This window comes from Astatotilapia calliptera, chromosome 17, assembly GCF_964374335.1.
Source record: "Astatotilapia calliptera chromosome 17, fAstCal68.1, whole genome shotgun sequence".
NCBI classification, from domain to species: Eukaryota; Metazoa; Chordata; class Actinopteri; order Cichliformes; family Cichlidae; genus Astatotilapia; species Astatotilapia calliptera.
The window spans coordinates 39,518,889-39,535,847 of NC_137438.1; the positions used below are offsets into that span (position 1 = coordinate 39,518,889).

A 16,959-nucleotide genomic window follows, 5' to 3' on the forward strand; every position below is an offset into this window, starting at 1 on the left:
CTTTTTTCTTAAGTCTCTATCCTAAAATATGGTCTAGAGTTCAAACGAGAATATAATACATAATCTAAATGGCCGAGCTTATTAAGTTGTGTTTATTGTGTGTCATATTTAAATAACCTTTAGCGTTCTTTCCCTTAAGAAGTAGAAGAACGCTTCAACAAAACGAAATGGTACCCTGCCACAATAGCCTTTTCTCGAATATACGCGATCAGTGCGGGCTGCTGACGCATTCCTCGGGAGGGCGGAGTCACGGGAGGTTATAAAAACACCCACACTCGTTCTTCTCAACCACCTTCCACGCACAAACTATCAGTCGTATCCCCCCTTGACGTCCTCTGCGGCTTTCGAAGCTGTGGGTCAAGCAACGACGCTAACACTGGAGCTATAAAAATTAACAACGGGGTAAGTAAGGAGAAAAAGCAGGCTGCTGCGCCTTTGTTTTGCCATTTAAAAGCGAAATGGCTGTTTTTGGAACCGCTATGCAGTATTAACGCTCACTGGCTAATCTTTGTTGTCTGACGTTAAAGTTAATTCTGATGTAACTGTCAACTGGTTTGCACTTGTGGGTTACATTTTGACTGGAGATGTGTTTTTGTGTGTGTTGGTAGCCTTCCTGTAGCGGTTTCACCGTTTTAACCATGGCCTCTAGATATATTTACTCATTAGCCAAACTGCTATGATTTTAATGATCTGTCCTCGTGCTTAACTGTCTGTAACTAACCTAAGGGCGAGCTAAATGGGAGTGACGTTGAATGCTAGCTGTTGCGCTCTCGCGCTCTGTTTGTATGCGCACGCGACAGAGATGAGCCAGCCTGCTGTTTGCCTAAGCGTTTAGTTAATCGTCCACAATCTGGAAAACACGAAGAGTTTAGGTGTTGTGTGGTTTTTTTTTTTTTTTTTTTTTTTTTTTTTTTGTGTGTTTTTTTTACACTGGATTGTAACGCTGGGGTCTCAAATTGTGTCGTCAACAGGGCTCCCGTTTAAAGCGCCGCACCAAGCTGACCAGCTAGCGCAGTGTGATCACTTGCGTCTCTCTCTGAAACGATTTTGTTTGTTTCGGAGAAGTGCAAATTGATTCAAAAACCACTGCCGCCGCATATCCTGATCGGAACCCCCCCACACACACCAAATCGAAGCAAAATGGTGCAAAATAAGATCGCCGAAGTCACTGGATTCCACCGCTCCTTCAAGGTGAGCTGGAACTCTATCCAGGGATAGCTCGAGCTCCTGTCACTCCTTTTGGGAAGATTGTAATCAGAGCACGTTTGGCAACATATATGAGAAGGGACTTCACCTAGCTATAGATAAACGCATCTTCTGGCTGACAAACATGGTATACTTCCTGCTGGGCACATGCAGCTGATGAATGTATGGCTCGAGTATGCCACAGCTAATAGTTGAAAGATGACCAAGAAAGATCCTTATGGCCTTGGGACGTTCTTGTGTTGGTGTAACAGATATGAGCGATTATTCAAAATGTGTCAGCCTCTCAGTCTAGTTTGGCTTTATAGTCACAGTAGGTGTTATGACTGACAATAGATGCTCTCATCTTGACTGGTTCACTGAGATTGCACATCATAACAAACATGTTATTACTCCATAGGGGCAAAATCCCTTTGAATCAGAGGACTTCACTAAAAATGGATCCCATCTTATCAATTCATCATTTAATTTTGACTCCTCCCCCAGACATGGTGAGTTTTATGACTAGTTCAGTATAATTCACATAAGTAAAACTTCCCCCTAGTTTCTCTTTCAGTATTTGGGATTTGTTTGCATTCCTCTATCAATAGCTGATGGTAATGTAGGCACTCCTGTTTTGACAGACATGCCTTCCAGTCAGCCTATTGACATCCCCGATGCCAAGAAGAGAAACAAGAAGAAAAAGCGTTGCCGGGCAACTGACAGTTTCTCTGGAAGATTCGAGGGTAAAAGCTTTCATTCCTAGTTGTTATAAAAACAGCTGTATAAGCTGCTCTCCTTCATGTAATTGTGTTTTGCTAACTTGCTGTTTTTGCCACAGATGTCTACAGACTGCAGGAAGAGGTCTTGGGAGAGGGTGCTTATGCCAGAGTGCAAACATGCATCAACCTCATCACCAATAAAGAGTATGCTGTAAAGGTAAGACACTGCCACGCATTCAGTGGATACAGTGTGCTTTAATGTATTGTTGTCAATGAAACCTTCCTATAGGAGATGCTAGAGTTCTAGGACTCTGTTTGGCTGCTTTACAGTTAGAGGGTTGGATTACGTAATGAAATTCCTTTGTGTGAAGAGGCTCTGAGCCATGAGAGGAATTTAATATAAGTAAACTGGGCTATTGCATCAGTGTTTCTATTGTGCTTCCTTTTCACGTCTTTTTCTTGAGAAATTTTGAGGAAAGTTTTGGTCTGGGACAGGATGCCTCTTTATCTTTTCTCTCAGTTCAGCTCTCTGTAGTGGTTTTCTGCAAACTTTCCTCTGTTGTGCCTAGTGATGCACTTTTTGTGTAAAAGACTAGCTGCTGCTAGTAGACACGCCCCCCCTCTCTTTTTCTAGCTCGTCAGCCAATCAGAGAGCTGGAAATGATATACCCTCCCCCTTTCTTTACAGCTTGCACAGAGAACATTGTGTGCTGCTAGCTGTGCCAAAACAAAACCCACAGAAAGGAAGGAGGGGTGATGGGTGAGGGTTGTGACCCGGTGTGTTTACACTGCTTTGTTCTCACTCTGTACAGTTACTTTTTCGATTTCCTTTTTGAATGGCGTGAGGACTTGTATGCACATGTTCAACTCTTGGGGACTTCCTTTTTTATTACAAAGTCATTTCCTTGTTTTAGGAGCAAAACATTGTGAAATTTTTATGTATTTATTTATTTTTTTGCTGAAGTGTGCAAAATTTAAATAATCCACTTTTTTTTCTTTTGAAATCCCATTTGCTCATTGGACATAAACATTAATTAGTTATTCCCCAGATTTTGTTCATGTATGGATCAAGTCTGAGTTAAAGGCTGCTTCTTTAGTGCAAGTGTCCATATCTTATTTTTTTTCCTAATTAATATTTCAGAGGTGCTGTACACAGATCCTCATGTGACTGATCAGTTAGTTTGTCCCAGAGTGATTTGTTATGGATCCCTTGGGACTATGCAGTCCTGGGGGAGGAGGTAGGACGGTCTGCTGGGAGTCGAGGGGGACTCAGACTACTCCTGCCAGATGTCCCGTCTCTCCCCTCCCCCTCTCTAGACACAGGGGGAGTAGGGGGGTGAACTGCATGTGCGGGCTCTGTTGCAAACGCAACAAAAGCTTCAGGCATCCATAGACGCACAGAGGGCCGAGCAGCGTGTGTCTGAAGGCTCCCAAACAAGTCCTGTTTAAAGCTATTATTTCACAAGCCTGGGTTGATGTTAGAACCTGCAGTGAGGTCTCGCTTTTCAGCAGGCTGATGTTTCACGAGCTGCAATTTGGATAAGCGACCTTAAATCTACCACTTTAAAAATAGTGTCCTCCCATTTGGGATTGCAATGCATTCTTCAACCTTATAGTTTCTGTATGGAAACATCTACCAGGGTGGGAGTTCTGCTGTGGCAGGAGAGGGTGAGCTGATTGTTGTCCTGCTGACTCAGACTGGAACAGTACACAGGCTTTGGACTGCTCACAGGCCTCTTGTCCGTGTATTAATCCTAGACACATACTGCAGCTCTGGCCCCAGTGGGCTTCAATAGCAGCTGTAATCCAGCTACCAGGAAGAGAAGCATGCACAGCCTCCCAAGCACACAATAACAGACCAGAGCTGGAAAATTCAGGCTTTTTGCTTTGGTGTCAGCAGTCTATCTTTCTGTCTCTCTTGGCACAGCATTATGCAGCTGGTGGCCCTCACTGCTGTAGTTCCCGGCAGCTCTGTTATTTTTAGAGCAGTTTTGATAATTGTAAACATTTTGGATTAGGTCATGGGATGTTTTGAAGGGAACACTTATGGCTCCTTAAGATTTACATATGGGTTGTGAATAAAGGTTAAACATAGAGACTGGGGGCTGTTATTTTCATTCAGCTCTGTCTCTGGTATGCTGGGCAGTGCTGAAAGTAGGTTAAACTATCTCTGCAAGTGTGTCACCGGGTAGGATAAAGGTTGGCAAGCAGGAAAACGTTGGGAAGGAAGCTCATTATAGGGGACTGCATATGGACTGTATAGTGAGCTCTATACCGTCTGCTTTCTGTTAAACACAGCCACAAGTGGGGTTTGTGGTGCAGTGAGAGAGTGGCTGCCATGCCCACAAATATGTATACTAAGCACTTTAAGAATTGTCCTCCATCCTGTTCTGTATAAAAACACAAAGTTCTGCTGAAAATGGGCTATTTCTGGACAAAGTGGGCTCAGCTTTGGTGCTTTTCTGTTGCAGATAATCGAGAAAAGGCCGGGTCACAGCCGCAGTCGTGTCTTCCGTGAGGTTGAGATGCTCTACCAGTGCCAGGGCCATAGGTAACTTTCTGCTGTTCTGACAAAACTAAAGGCACTTGACAGTCGTATGGAGGCAGTCACAAAGCCCTTTACTCATCATCACACTGCAGACCTCAAATGACTCGGTGCCTTTTTGTTTTCTGCAGAAACATCCTGGAGCTGGTGGAGTTTTTTGAAGAGGAAGACAAATTCTACCTGGTGTTTGAGAAGCTCCGAGGAGGTTAGTAAATTACAGCTGCTAGTTTACAAAGAAATTCTGCTGCTTTGGTGAGTGTGTTTGAAAGCATTTAGCTTTTAAATGGAGCTAATGGACTCTCATTTCCCTCCTAGGGTCAATCTTGGAACACATTCACAAGAGACAGCACTTCAGTGAGCAGGAGGCCGGTCTCGTGGTGCAGGACATTGCCAGTGCTCTAGATTTCCTTCATAACAAGGGTAAGATCATTTGAACAAAATGGCAAGCAGTATTACTGCTCACAGTTTCAAATTAAATATGGATATAACAGGCATCTATTTGTTTTTAGGAATGGCACATAGAGACCTGAAACCTGAAAACATTCTCTGTGAGAGTGCACACAAGGTGAGTTTACTGCAGAGATATTTATGCCTAAACGTGTTTCAGAGGTCAGCTGATTTGTTGATAAAGCTGCTGCTGGCCTTTTGTTAAAATCTGCTCTTTTTCTCAGATATGCCCGGTCAAGATCTGTGACTTTGACTTAGGCAGTGGGATCAAGCTGAACAGTGACAGCTCACCCATCTCCACCCCTGAGCTCCTCACTCCTGTAAGTTACTCATCCAAAAAATGTTTTTTAAATCGCTGATCCAGGAGCAGATTAATCAGTTACACCGTGACATAGTGATTTGTTTTCTTGCTGTGGATAAAAGCGGCTGTAAATGTGTTTATCAAGTCTCACCTGGCTGATCATTGGCCAGTCCTCAGTGGGGTTAACTGATGTTTACACTAGTTTACTGCTGGGCAGTTTCTCTGAAATGGCATGGATTGCTTCCTGGATGTGCCAAATTTTATGTTCCTCTTATCGTGCTGGATACTTCAGTGTGTTAACATTTGGAAGCATATCTGTCTATTTAATGTTGATGTCCGTTGATGTCTAATCAATAGCAAACACTGAAGGGTCATGAGCTTGAGTCTGGGGGTTATGATTGTTTAACTTTGTGGCTGTCGTCACAACACAAAGCGTTACCACTGAACAGTGTCCAGAACAGCAGGAAACCCTCAACCTCAGAGGAGTGGTAAAGTTGAACTGGCAAGCTTTCTACTTGTGTCAACACTTGCTCTGTCTGCTGCTTATCTAGTGTGCTGAATAGATGGACCAGAGCAGGTGAAGGATGGCAGCTCAGCCCTCAGGAATGTGGTTTGGTGGGTGGGGGCTTTCGGCATTGGTAACTTCATCTTCCTTGCACAGAAATAATGGATGGTGGGCCCATCCCCGGACTTGTTGAAGGGGATATGGTTTGGGGCCAAGAGGTGTCATGTGCTTTAGTCTTAAATCAGGATCTCCCTCGGGTTAAGTTGATCCAGTAATATATTAAAGTGTTCGTTCAATGGGAGAAAAGCCTCTGGAGTACAGAAGGTGGTGTGATAGCCCTGGGATGTAACACTGGAGGGTACATGATAACTTTTACAAGGCTGTGTCCTGTGATATGAAGGAGTCGCAGTGAAAACCCCCCCACAAGCGTTTGCTTATTTCTCCTTTCTCTCTGTGTGGTGAGAGGAAAAAAAACCCATACACCCTCTTCTTTCAGCTCAGTCTCCGCCCAGTGGCCCCAACCACTCTTGTGCTGGTCTGCGCTTTCTTTATGTACTTCATACAATAGCTGTGCATAAGGCTTGTTCTAGAAATTTTAGTCTCTCTCCCCCCACACATGGCAACTGAGATGTGATTGGATAGCCCGGTGGGAGGGGGAGGATAACTGGGAGGTGCAAACTCTGCCCGCTCATGCGCTCTGGCTTGTTTTCCTTGCTTGATCACAGGAACAATGTTATGATTTTCATCTCACGACTGGCACTCTCTCTGGGCCCCCTGTAACCACTTTACTGCTGTTGCACAATATGCACTTTTGCATTTGAAGCGCAGTTCTATGGTTCTCAAATACATTTTATGATTTACAGGTTTACTGTAAATGTAGTGGTGCTATACTGGGTGTAAACTGGGAAAATAGGGACTCGAATGAGCCGAGATAGACCCTTCTAGGAAAAAGACTAATTTTAGTTTACTAGGAATTCTGCGTGAGTGATTGCCCACCTATGTGCCCAGTGAGATGTAATTCTGGCTGTTCGAATGCCGAGGCTTAAATGTAGCAGCTGGAAACTGTAACACTGCACACAAGCAGTTTAGTCTGTTTAATTGAGGAAACTGCTTGTTTGTACCTGTCATAAAGGTAGGTGCAGTTTCTTGAGGACAGAACAAGTCTTCTTCCTGTAAGCCTCTCCTAGTAATCCTTTCATTTACAAACACCAGAGGTGTGTCATCGGTGCTGTGGGTATGGTGTGACTAGTCACATGGTCGTAGGAAAGCCCCAGGTTGCAATACCGACAAATCCTGTGGTAACAGCAGCTGATTAACAGCTCTCTGCAGCTTACTGGAAGGTTTGAAGAGGATGTGACTGCAAGTTCGCAAGGTGTGCAACAGCACAGGAAGAACAAATGCAAGTTTATGTTTAAGTCTGTGCCAAAGAGCCACGATTACTGTTATTTGTCTGCCCTCTTTTAGCCCTTATCAGCTGCAGGTAGTCATGGACTGGCTATCTATGTCCTGACTTGTTTGTGATTCAGGGGTGGTAAAGCAGCTTTTAAACATGATTAGCCTTGATAGCTGTTTATGATAACACAACTATTGCATTAGTCTTCAGTTTCAAAGTACCTTGGTTGGCAAAAAAGAGAGTGCGTGTGTGTGTGCGGCAGCTGCATTTGACTTGAATCCTGGAGGATTGTCTGTGTAAGCAGTTGCCCCAGACTCGATGATGGCGGAAACATGGGGGTTGGGATTTTCTTTGTCTGAAATGCGATTCCTGTGCAGCAAACTTCATTACATAAAACTGGAGGTGGAGTTAGCAGACAGCTGGTTTATGTTACTGGGACACAATGGAGGCCTGCTCAATGTAAACATGTGCCCCCACAGATGGAATGAAGGATATGTGGGGGACTTCATGACAAAAGGACTAAAGCGTCTCAGAAATGAACATGATCTTTGTCCTGCTGAACCAACGACCTGCTTTTTCCCCACCTAAAACTATTAAAACAGTACTTGCTGTTTGTGTTCTCAAGTTATGTAACTGACCAGGGCTCAGCCCAGTCTCTGGGTATGCAGGACAGCCAATCCTCTTTTCCATGCTCGGGGTTTGGCCTAATTTCTCTCCTAGCTACATAACAACATGCTGGTAGAGCTGAGTCTGTCCTTGCCCTCAACAAAGTCTGCCTGGGCTGTGTACAGCTGTGTGATCAAAGCACTGAGTCACCACTCGCTGTCTACCCACACAAACCTGCCTCATAGCACGTTCCAACTAAGAAATGTTCAACGGACTAAGACGAGCAGTTTTGTAGATTAAGTGAACCCATTACTGCAGATAATCATGCGACTGTCTCATAGACTGCCCCCACCCCACAAGCTAAGAGTGGGGCCTTAGCTTTCACACTCGGAGCCACGAGGTGTCAGCTGAGTGAAAGAATGTGGCAGCAGCCAAGCAAAGCGTCTCTTTTTTCCTCTGGTTTAACTCTTTCATGCTGCGCTTTGTGTTTTTCGTCCCTTGGGGCTAACGCACTGGCTTTCTTGTTCTTCTTTTAGTGCGGCTCAGCAGAGTACATGGCACCTGAGGTAGTTGAGGCCTTCAGTGAAGAAGCTACAATTTACGACAAGCGCTGTGACCTGTGGAGTCTTGGAGTCATTCTGTACATCATGCTAAGTGGCTATCCTCCATTCGTAGGCCGCTGTGGTGGCGGCTGTGGCTGGGAATTAGGTGAACCCTGCCACACCTGCCAGGTAAGACTGATGAATTCATTCCCGTGAGTTTTGTTTGTCTTACGTTATCTTTGTGAGTTCAGAGCAAAGTAACATTTGCAAATGTTTCGCATCTGTTTACAGAACACTTTATTTGAGAGCATCCAGGAAGGAAAATATGAGTTTCCGGAAAAAGACTGGGCTCACATCTCCTCAAGTGCCAAAGACCTGATATCCAAACTTCTGGTCCGGGATGCCAAAAGTCGTCTGAGTGCCAGTCAGGTGCTGCAGCACCCCTGGGTGCTGGGGGTGAGTCTGAATCCACCACTATGCCACTTTTTTTGCATTTTAGGCAAATCACAGTAAAGTTGTTCAAACAAAAAACCAATAACATGACTTTGATTTTTCAGGGTGCATCTGACACTTTGCCAACATCCATCTTACATCAGAGGTGAGAAATTAAGAGCGACAAGACACTCTGACAATAAACATTTCCAACTTTATACCTGCTTTGATCACAGTTTAATCTCTTTTCCCCTTTTCCTCATCAGGACCAGCAGTGCCAGGGATCTTACAGTTTTTGCAGATAAGGCCATGGCTGTGAACCGGCAGCTGGCTGAACAGGATGGCATGGAAGAGCAGCAGCAGCAGCAGGAAGTCCAATTTTTTGTTACCGCTTCTGGCTCGTCTATGCACCTCTCTCCTCCTTCCAACTCCAAGCTGGCCAAGCGCAGGCAGCGAAGCAGCCAGCCGAAAGGTGGGCCCGTCTCCGCCGCGGAGCTTCGTCAGCTCTTGGCCCCCCTCGTCATCGTGGGAGACTGTGCCTGAACTTTCCCGACCTTCCGTTATGATTCAAGTCCTGTTCCACGACTGCCCTGAGACTCTTCCTCCTCAGTTCTGGCCCCTCTCTGGCCTCGGTCCCTCTGCTATTCAGGTTCTCTTGCCAGCTGTAAAGGGAGATGCTGCCTGCAGCCCTTCCTCTAAATGCCTTCTGCCCTTCTCCAGCACTTCTGAAGCACATCAGCACAGGGCCTGCATATAGCAAACACAGCTATGTGCACTTCCAGGTTGGGGAGGAGGGCCAGTTAATGACTCGTTGGACAGCAAAGTATTTTCTAAGTTATGTTGGTTTTTTGTTTGTTTTTTTCCTCATGCAACTCAGTTCAGAAGAAATCCGAACATAGATCTTCGAAACTAAGCTCAGACACCAAAGGACAACCTGTTGTGCTGCTCCCACGTTACAACTGGATCCACTGTGAATTAAGTTATCTGGAATGTTTTTTGCCTGTATGTATATGCACGAATGGCCCATCTGCACATACGTACAAGCTTATGCAATATGCCGAGATGAAGGCTGTTCCTGTCTTGAAAGGATTCAGTGTAATAAGGGTTGGAAGGGCTGTAAGCCAGTGCTGTCTGTGCCTGAGGCGCGTTGGCTGGAGACTCTTCAAAGTCTTTTTTTGTTTTTTTTGTTCCCCTCCGTTTAAGATGAGCTCTTTACAGCCGACTCTTGTGTAAATGTCTGAGATGCGCACTTATCCAGCTCGGTCGCCGTGCACTTAGTGCTCAAAGGGCAACGGCTGTTTGTACCTGACCAGCTACGACTTGCCGCTGCATCGGTTGATGCGGTTTTTCCTTTTCTTCTAAATTGAATCTAAAACTAGTGAATTGATTTGACTTGGTCATGCTTGATGGCTGCCGGGGAGGGGGGAGGGGCCAAAGCTCATAGCGTGTATATCTGGCTTATTAAGCTAATTATACAGTACTTAAAATGGCTACGCAAGTGAACTGGGTCAGTGTTACTTTCATTGTAAAGAATTTGACGTCCCCTTGCTACAACCAGAATTTGTTTTTGTTTTTTTTCTACAGATCAATTTATGGATTTAACTTTAAATATTTTGGCAGTAAAAGTTTAAACTCCTGTGAAGGGGTTGAAAAGCACATTTTGCCCAATGTGACCAGACTGTCATTTGTTGATCAGATTTATTTGGACCATCATCTTCGTCCTCCTCGTCCTTCAGGGTCTCAACGTTGTCTCTAACGACACGCCGCCCCTCCCAGAATGATGTCACAAATTTTCTTTCAATGTTAGAGGCAGACGGGAAAAATAAAATAAAATAAACACAAAAAGGAAAAACATTCCACAAAAAGACAAAAAAAACTTCAGACATTTAGCTGTATAAAGTTTACTTTTTTTTTTTCTTCCAAGTTTGAAAACTCCATGTCAATGTGCCACACTGATTTTTATTTTTATCCTTTTTTGTATGGCTGTTAATAAGCTTCTTTTTTTTTTTTTTTCTCTTTTCTATGGAGATTTTTTTTTTTCCATGCAGGTGCTGTTCAGTTCAGGTGAAACACCAGATGTTTTCCTTTGTTGTTTTTAATGTTTGTTTTGTTTTTGAGTTTTTAAAGTTGAGTATGTGGTGTATGAGGTAAAAATGGAGAAAGTTTAAGTTGAACTGGAGCGTTCGTGCCCAGTGAAGGCAAGTTTTTAAGTGTTATATATATATATTATTATTATTTTTTTTTATATGTGAGCAGGGTGGGGAATTGGCACCAGCACCGATGTGGTAAAACATGAAAGTGGCTGGTACATTTCAGACACAGAAAACATTAGTATGAAGTTGCTGGTGAATTTGGAGCAGTTATCCATGAGTGGCTGGTACATGTTCATTTTTCCCTACTCTGCGTTGGCAATAATCTTTCTTTGTCGTTAGTTAGATTAAGTTAAAGCTCATTCTGAAACTGACAGGTAATGGACTGGCGATGACGTCTCTCAGCACTGTAGCCATTTCACCAAAGAGGGTTCAAGTCATGACATTGAAACATATGATCCACGACCTAGCAGAGATAAGTGGGGAACTTCTGATCGTCTCCGTGTCCTGTTGGCAGCACTGCAGCGACGGTACTCTGGAAATGGTGTCAGATGACGCGTTATTCTGTTAATAGGACACTGTAATAGTTCTAAGAATACCTTTCTACAGATGCATAGTTATGAGGGTTTATGTCTTATAATAAGACTTACTTGAATATGTGTATGCAGCTGTTTCTTCATTTTGGAAACTACTTTGCTTATTGGTAATCTCAAAGCATTAAGCTAATGATCAAGGCAATCTTTGTGGGGGGAGGGGGGTGAAAATATACAGATCAGTATTCTGCCTTTTTCTGGGGGGGGGGGGGGTCTTCATACAACTGAGTTTGTCCCTGTCTTTGAATGGGGGTGGATACTCAAACGCACACTGTGGCCATACTCTGTAATATCCCGACCAGTACAGTAAGGGTTTTCTGGGTCATGACCATTTCTATTTCATGTCGAATGGCGGTAGCTTTTGTTTTCTTTCGACTGCCTTTTATTGGGAGAAAGGGGACAAAGTGATATCCTTCAGCCTCCATTTCTTTCTTTCTTTCTTTCTTTTTGTATATTGTCGCTGACGTCGTGTTAAAATTCAGTCATTCGAATGGATAGTACCAACAGTCTCCCCACAATCTGAATGTAGCCTGCAGGTGAAAGCATTTAAGGCAGATCAGACCATTTAAATGGTTCCTTCTCATGAGCACAGTGTGCCAGTCAGATACAGTCCAGGCTCTGGGTTGACACCTGATTTTTAACACTGTCTGAATCGCCCCTGAGACCATTGTGTTCATGGGAAGTGGCTTCAAACCAATACATCCTGTAGTACAAGGTATTTTGATTTAAAATAAGCACTTTACTGTACCATGTGAATGATTGCAGTTCACCCAAGGCAACGTTTATGACCGTTGCTTTGGAATTTTGTATTGTTTTTCTAAAAAAAAAAAATGCAATAAAATGCTTTGAACAACATTCTCGTCTGGCCTGTCACTTTTTTCTTTTTTGTTTTTGCTTGAAACCAGGAAAGTGAAAGACCTGTACTTTCCCTGCACTCTCAGTAGTTTCACATTAACTAGAAGGCTTATCTTCGGGCCAAGGCTGAGGCCATTTCAGCTGAATCTGCTGTAAATCCCAGTATCAGTAACGCTCCCTGATAACGTGAGCCGTGTCACAGACGCCCTTGGCTGTTGGTAAATGTTTCTCACACATGGAAATATGACTGTGGTTTCATGACACATTAGTCACGCTTGCAGCAGTGGTGAGGGGAGGCGCTCTTCTCAGCCAGACGCAGACTGATGCAACCTGCTGCAAGAGCTGCAGCCTCTCTGCCACCTGATGATCCTCACAAAATCCCTTCTGCTGAATTAACGAAACATGTCAGTGTATGATTTCAGCAGGATCTGGCATCCCGTGATTAGTCAACTGTGCAGATGGAAATATCTCAAGAGATGTTATCAGCTGGGCTTGGTCAAATGTGCGTGGAGAGAGGACAAAAATGATGATACTGCACAAGAAATGTTCTGTGTGATGAAAGGGTCTCCAGAGTCTGTGTGTGGTTGGCAGTAACGAGGGTTACAGCAACTGGTTTAGAATGAACTGGCTAATGTGATTACTTGAACGATTATTTAGTCAAAACTGATCTTAAAAGGTGAAAAATGTCCTTCCTGATTCACAGTCGTGTCTTTAGATCTCTTGTTTATATCAGGCCGGTGAAACTAATGCTCAGTTATTTTTAATAAGATGATCACTACAATCTATTAGTGATATTTATGTCTGATTTCAACCAAACTTAAATGATCTGTGGGCCCCTGCTGACACTGTCGTCTCATTGGAGGGCCACAAAACAAACAAGAAAAAACCCACAAATATTTCCTGAAATGTAGTGTTTTGTTTTTCTCATACAATAATTTCAAATATTGTATGAGAAGACAAAACTGTAAACTAATTGAAGCCTTTCATTGAACTACCAAATAAACACACTGGTCCTCTCTTCCTGGCCACACATGTGGCATCACTTCTGCTTTAATTTTGTTCGTATTTAATAAAATACAAATGCAGACATAGGTGTACACATTAGTTTGTGGCTCTTTCACTGAGCTAACACAGCCGATCCCTCGGCATGTTTGTGCTCTCTGCTCATGTTGGCTTCATATTCAGTCATTTTTGGCGTTTTAAAGAACTTATTTTAACATCACACTCAACAACAGATAAATCCTCCCTAACAGTAAAAGTACTTTGTGCATTAGATTTCTTCACGTCAGTATAAGTGGCCCCGGGCCGCGAGTTTGAGGCCCCTTTTTTAATATATTAAAAATATATTATCAAAGGGTGGGGGTTTCAACTAGCACCCGTGCAGTCGTGGTGATGCTTTAACTCGTCCCCCTTACATGTGGACTGGCAGGACTTCACGCAGTCACTGCGTGGGTTTATCAGCGGAGGCCAAAACACACGCATTCTCACACTGTTGCATAACTTCTTGTTCGGCGCAGAAAAAGCGTCAGAGGTCTGGAGGAAACTGCATGATGCAACAGCAGTTTGTTTTCTGTGCGGTGTCCAGGAAACATGGCGTGATCCACGGGAACACCGCGCAGGTATTTGTCTCCCCCTGCTGTCCCGTTAAAACATTTCAACGGGACGTGCAGGCGGGGTTAATCAGCTGCAGATAACGGAATTTCACGTCCCAACATTTAAACGTTCAACAGCATCCAGTTGATGTTATTTGTGCACCGTGTGCGTGCGCAGAGTTGTTTAGAAGGAAGGATTTCTCTAACACGAATCATATGAGCATGTTTATTAATAAGCTACAGGGCCTGCTGAAGTCTGTTTGTGTATCTTTAGATATATTTGTGTCGTGGTTTCGGTCCATTTACTTTTGCTTTTGGTATGTTCCCTGTGAAAACAATCAGCTCTGTATTGACATCTGGTTTGCATTTTATAATAACAAATAATGGAGCCGAGTAGTTGCCTGTTTCACTTCATCTTTAACAGGATCATAGCTACAAAGATATCCGTGTGAAAAGCAACGCATATCAGTTCACTGAAGGGGGTTACAATAAATCCGGTGAAATAAAAGCGTCATCTTTGAAGCCCTTCATGACGCCCTGTTATTTTTCTCGCCGCCGACACATTCGTGGCATTTTACAGCAAAGTAACAAGTGTAAGCAATACTAGCCAAATTCAATAGAGTATTTCTAGATCTTATCATTTTCATCCATTTGATGAAATTTCTCTACAATTCTACAGCAGCTGCTACAAAATCCATTGTTGGACAGAGGCTCATTTTATTTCTCTAGTTTTCGCTCTGGACACCAGCACAGCGGACACTAAATCAAACAATCAAAATGTGACCGAAGTTTAACCCAAAGATTTTGCATTAACTACTGCAGAACAGACTAACAATCTTAAATGTACGGCTTATTTTTTAATACTTGAATGAAAATCTTTTGCTGTGAGTGACGGCCTGAACTCTAAATTGCCAAATGCCGTTTGCTCCCTCAGATGCTCTGCCAGACCTTGTTTATGAGACTCTCTGCCTTGAGTTTTGTATTTAATAACTGAAAAGCGGCTCTGTTGGATTGAAATCAGGTGACTCTCTTGTCCACTGAGTAATATCCCGTTTCTTGAGAAGCTCTTGGGCATTTCTACAGATTTTGGTGATTCTGAGCAGAACGCATCGCCCTGCGCACTTTATAATTCATCCTGTTACTTCTATCGGCAGCCGCATCATCAGCAAACATCAGTGACAAGGTAACACTGGCAGCCATACATGCCACACCATGTTTTAGATCACGAGCTGCTTCTCATCCCAGCTGTTTCAGATGTTTTCCTATAAAGTCTAATCCAGTCTTCCAGTTCTTGAGTGTAATCAGCACTCTAAACTTTGCAAGTCCTAAAAATATTTGTATTTTTTTTTTAAATAAAAGGCTTTAATTTTGAAAAATCTACATTATCAATGGGGCAAACATTTTAAAATAGTGAGCTTGTTGAATGTTTTTGCCGTAGAAAATCAATAATGTGAACTTCAGCTTATGTAAAATTAAAAGCCAAACTATTATCCATAAGAATAAGTAAGAATGTGTTGAAGAATAAAGGGATTCATATGAAATACTGACTTTCAAACTCTTTTGCATAATCGAGGCTTTCTGTGTACATTTGCACATATCTTAATAAATCACTGCAACTGTTTTTTATTTCCATGCAAAGTATAAAGAAATAAGGAGTGGCTCACTTTTGCAAAGTAAACCAGCCAAAGGTTCAGGCGTTGAAAGACTGCCAATTATTATGCTGCTCCTGCACACCTGAAGCTGAGCTGGATCTAATTGGTAGCGCTGTGCGATACTGCAGGGCCAGTATTGCCGATACCAATACATGTAAAATATAAAGGGAGCTTGTATAGATGAGAGCAGTGTGTCCTGACTTATATGAATCAGCATTAGTTTTTTAAATTCTGAACACATTTTAATGACCACTAAATCACTGTTAACACAACAAAAACACTCCACTGGTTTTGTTGCATTTTGAAAATTAGACGCGACAGTTAACACAAAAAAGTTAAGACATTTATCGCACTAGATTGTCCCCCCCCCCCCCCCCCCAAAAAAAAAAAAAATCCAACACAATTTTAACACAATTCAGTGCTACATGCTGAACTTGGAGGATTTAGTATCGATCTCATTGTGCTAGTATCGATCTCATACCAATACTAGCGTTGGTATTGGTACTATCGGTCTGCCCACCTCTACTAATTAAACCGAGTGGAGGGCACAAAAACCACGAGCAGCGCTTAGTTAGAAATTTGCCAGTGGAGCTGAAGGTAGGTATCACGTAGGACCACATTAGGAGCCAGCTAATGTTTTCTTTACCTGGAGGGTGTGCAATTTATTCATCTTTTTTTAAGGCAGTACAGGAAGTCTGGTTGATAGCGCCAACCACCTTCTAAGTTATGTATTGATAGGTTACTCATTTTTAAACCCTCAAAGTTGTGACCATCCACAAATGCTTAATGTGGGCTTTAGAAAGAAAGATTAAATAAATGATCGAATCCAAAGGTTAATCGCATTAACAGGCTGTTTGGGTGTTCAAAGAAGTAGTTCCCTTATTTGAGACCTATTTTTAAGTCCGTAAGTTTGAGGCATTTAATTTTTCTCGGCTAACTTAAAGATGGTGACTGAATAAGTTGGCACAATTCTCAAAAACACTGAGTTAAATCTGTACGGCCCAGATATGTAATTATTCCCCCTTCCTTAAACATTTTTGCCCGTTGTAGTGGAAACGGCACAGGTGTTTTATCTAACGAGGGTTTCGTGAATGTTCCGAGCTCTAAAGGTGGACCAACGTCTACAACCACCGTTGTTTGTGCTGTGACATGGTTTCCTTCTTTTCTTCCGCATCACCAGGTCTGTCTTTGAGATATCTGACTTATGTGAAATAAAATCTTGAAACACTTGTCTCGTTTACTTGGCTTTCACACGGACCATGAAGGGCACATTCAGGTGTTCTGGAATTAGCTTGACTCCGTGTGTTTAAGGTTCTGGACATGTTCGGGGAAATAAATGAATAAATAGCCAACATATTGTCAGCTCCCGTATTATAAACGGAGAAGTGTCCGCCTCAATCCCTTTTCGAGTGGAACAGTGACGGGGTTCGAGGAAAACGGCCGTATATTTGACTCGTTTCTACGCTCGCCGTGTAGCGGAGACGTTACGAGTCGCTGCGAGC

The 16,959-nt window shown here is 43.1% G+C and overlaps 1 protein-coding gene across 2 annotated transcripts; it reads left to right on the forward strand.

Moving 5' to 3' along the window:
• The first annotated feature begins 243 nt into the window (after positions 1-243).
• mknk2b (MAPK interacting serine/threonine kinase 2b) lies at positions 244-12,213 on the forward strand. 2 transcript variants are annotated; one of them, XM_026146522.2, is made up of 14 exons: positions 244-402; positions 972-1,191; positions 1,604-1,694; positions 1,827-1,928; positions 2,024-2,121; positions 4,376-4,455; positions 4,581-4,654; positions 4,765-4,869; positions 4,959-5,014; positions 5,121-5,216; positions 8,238-8,432; positions 8,535-8,699; positions 8,801-8,841; positions 8,942-12,213. In XM_026146522.2, exons 2-14 carry the CDS (start codon positions 1,141-1,143, stop codon positions 9,216-9,218), a joined length of 1,431 nt encoding a protein of 476 aa, XP_026002307.2. In that variant the 5' UTR covers positions 244-402; positions 972-1,140; the 3' UTR covers positions 9,219-12,213. The 2 variants fall into 2 exon arrangements, with proteins under 2 accessions (XP_026002307.2, XP_080147837.1); XM_080291711.1 differs by lacking the exon at positions 972-1,191 and having other exon boundaries at positions 293-402.
• Positions 12,214-16,959: the final 4,746 nt, after the last annotated feature.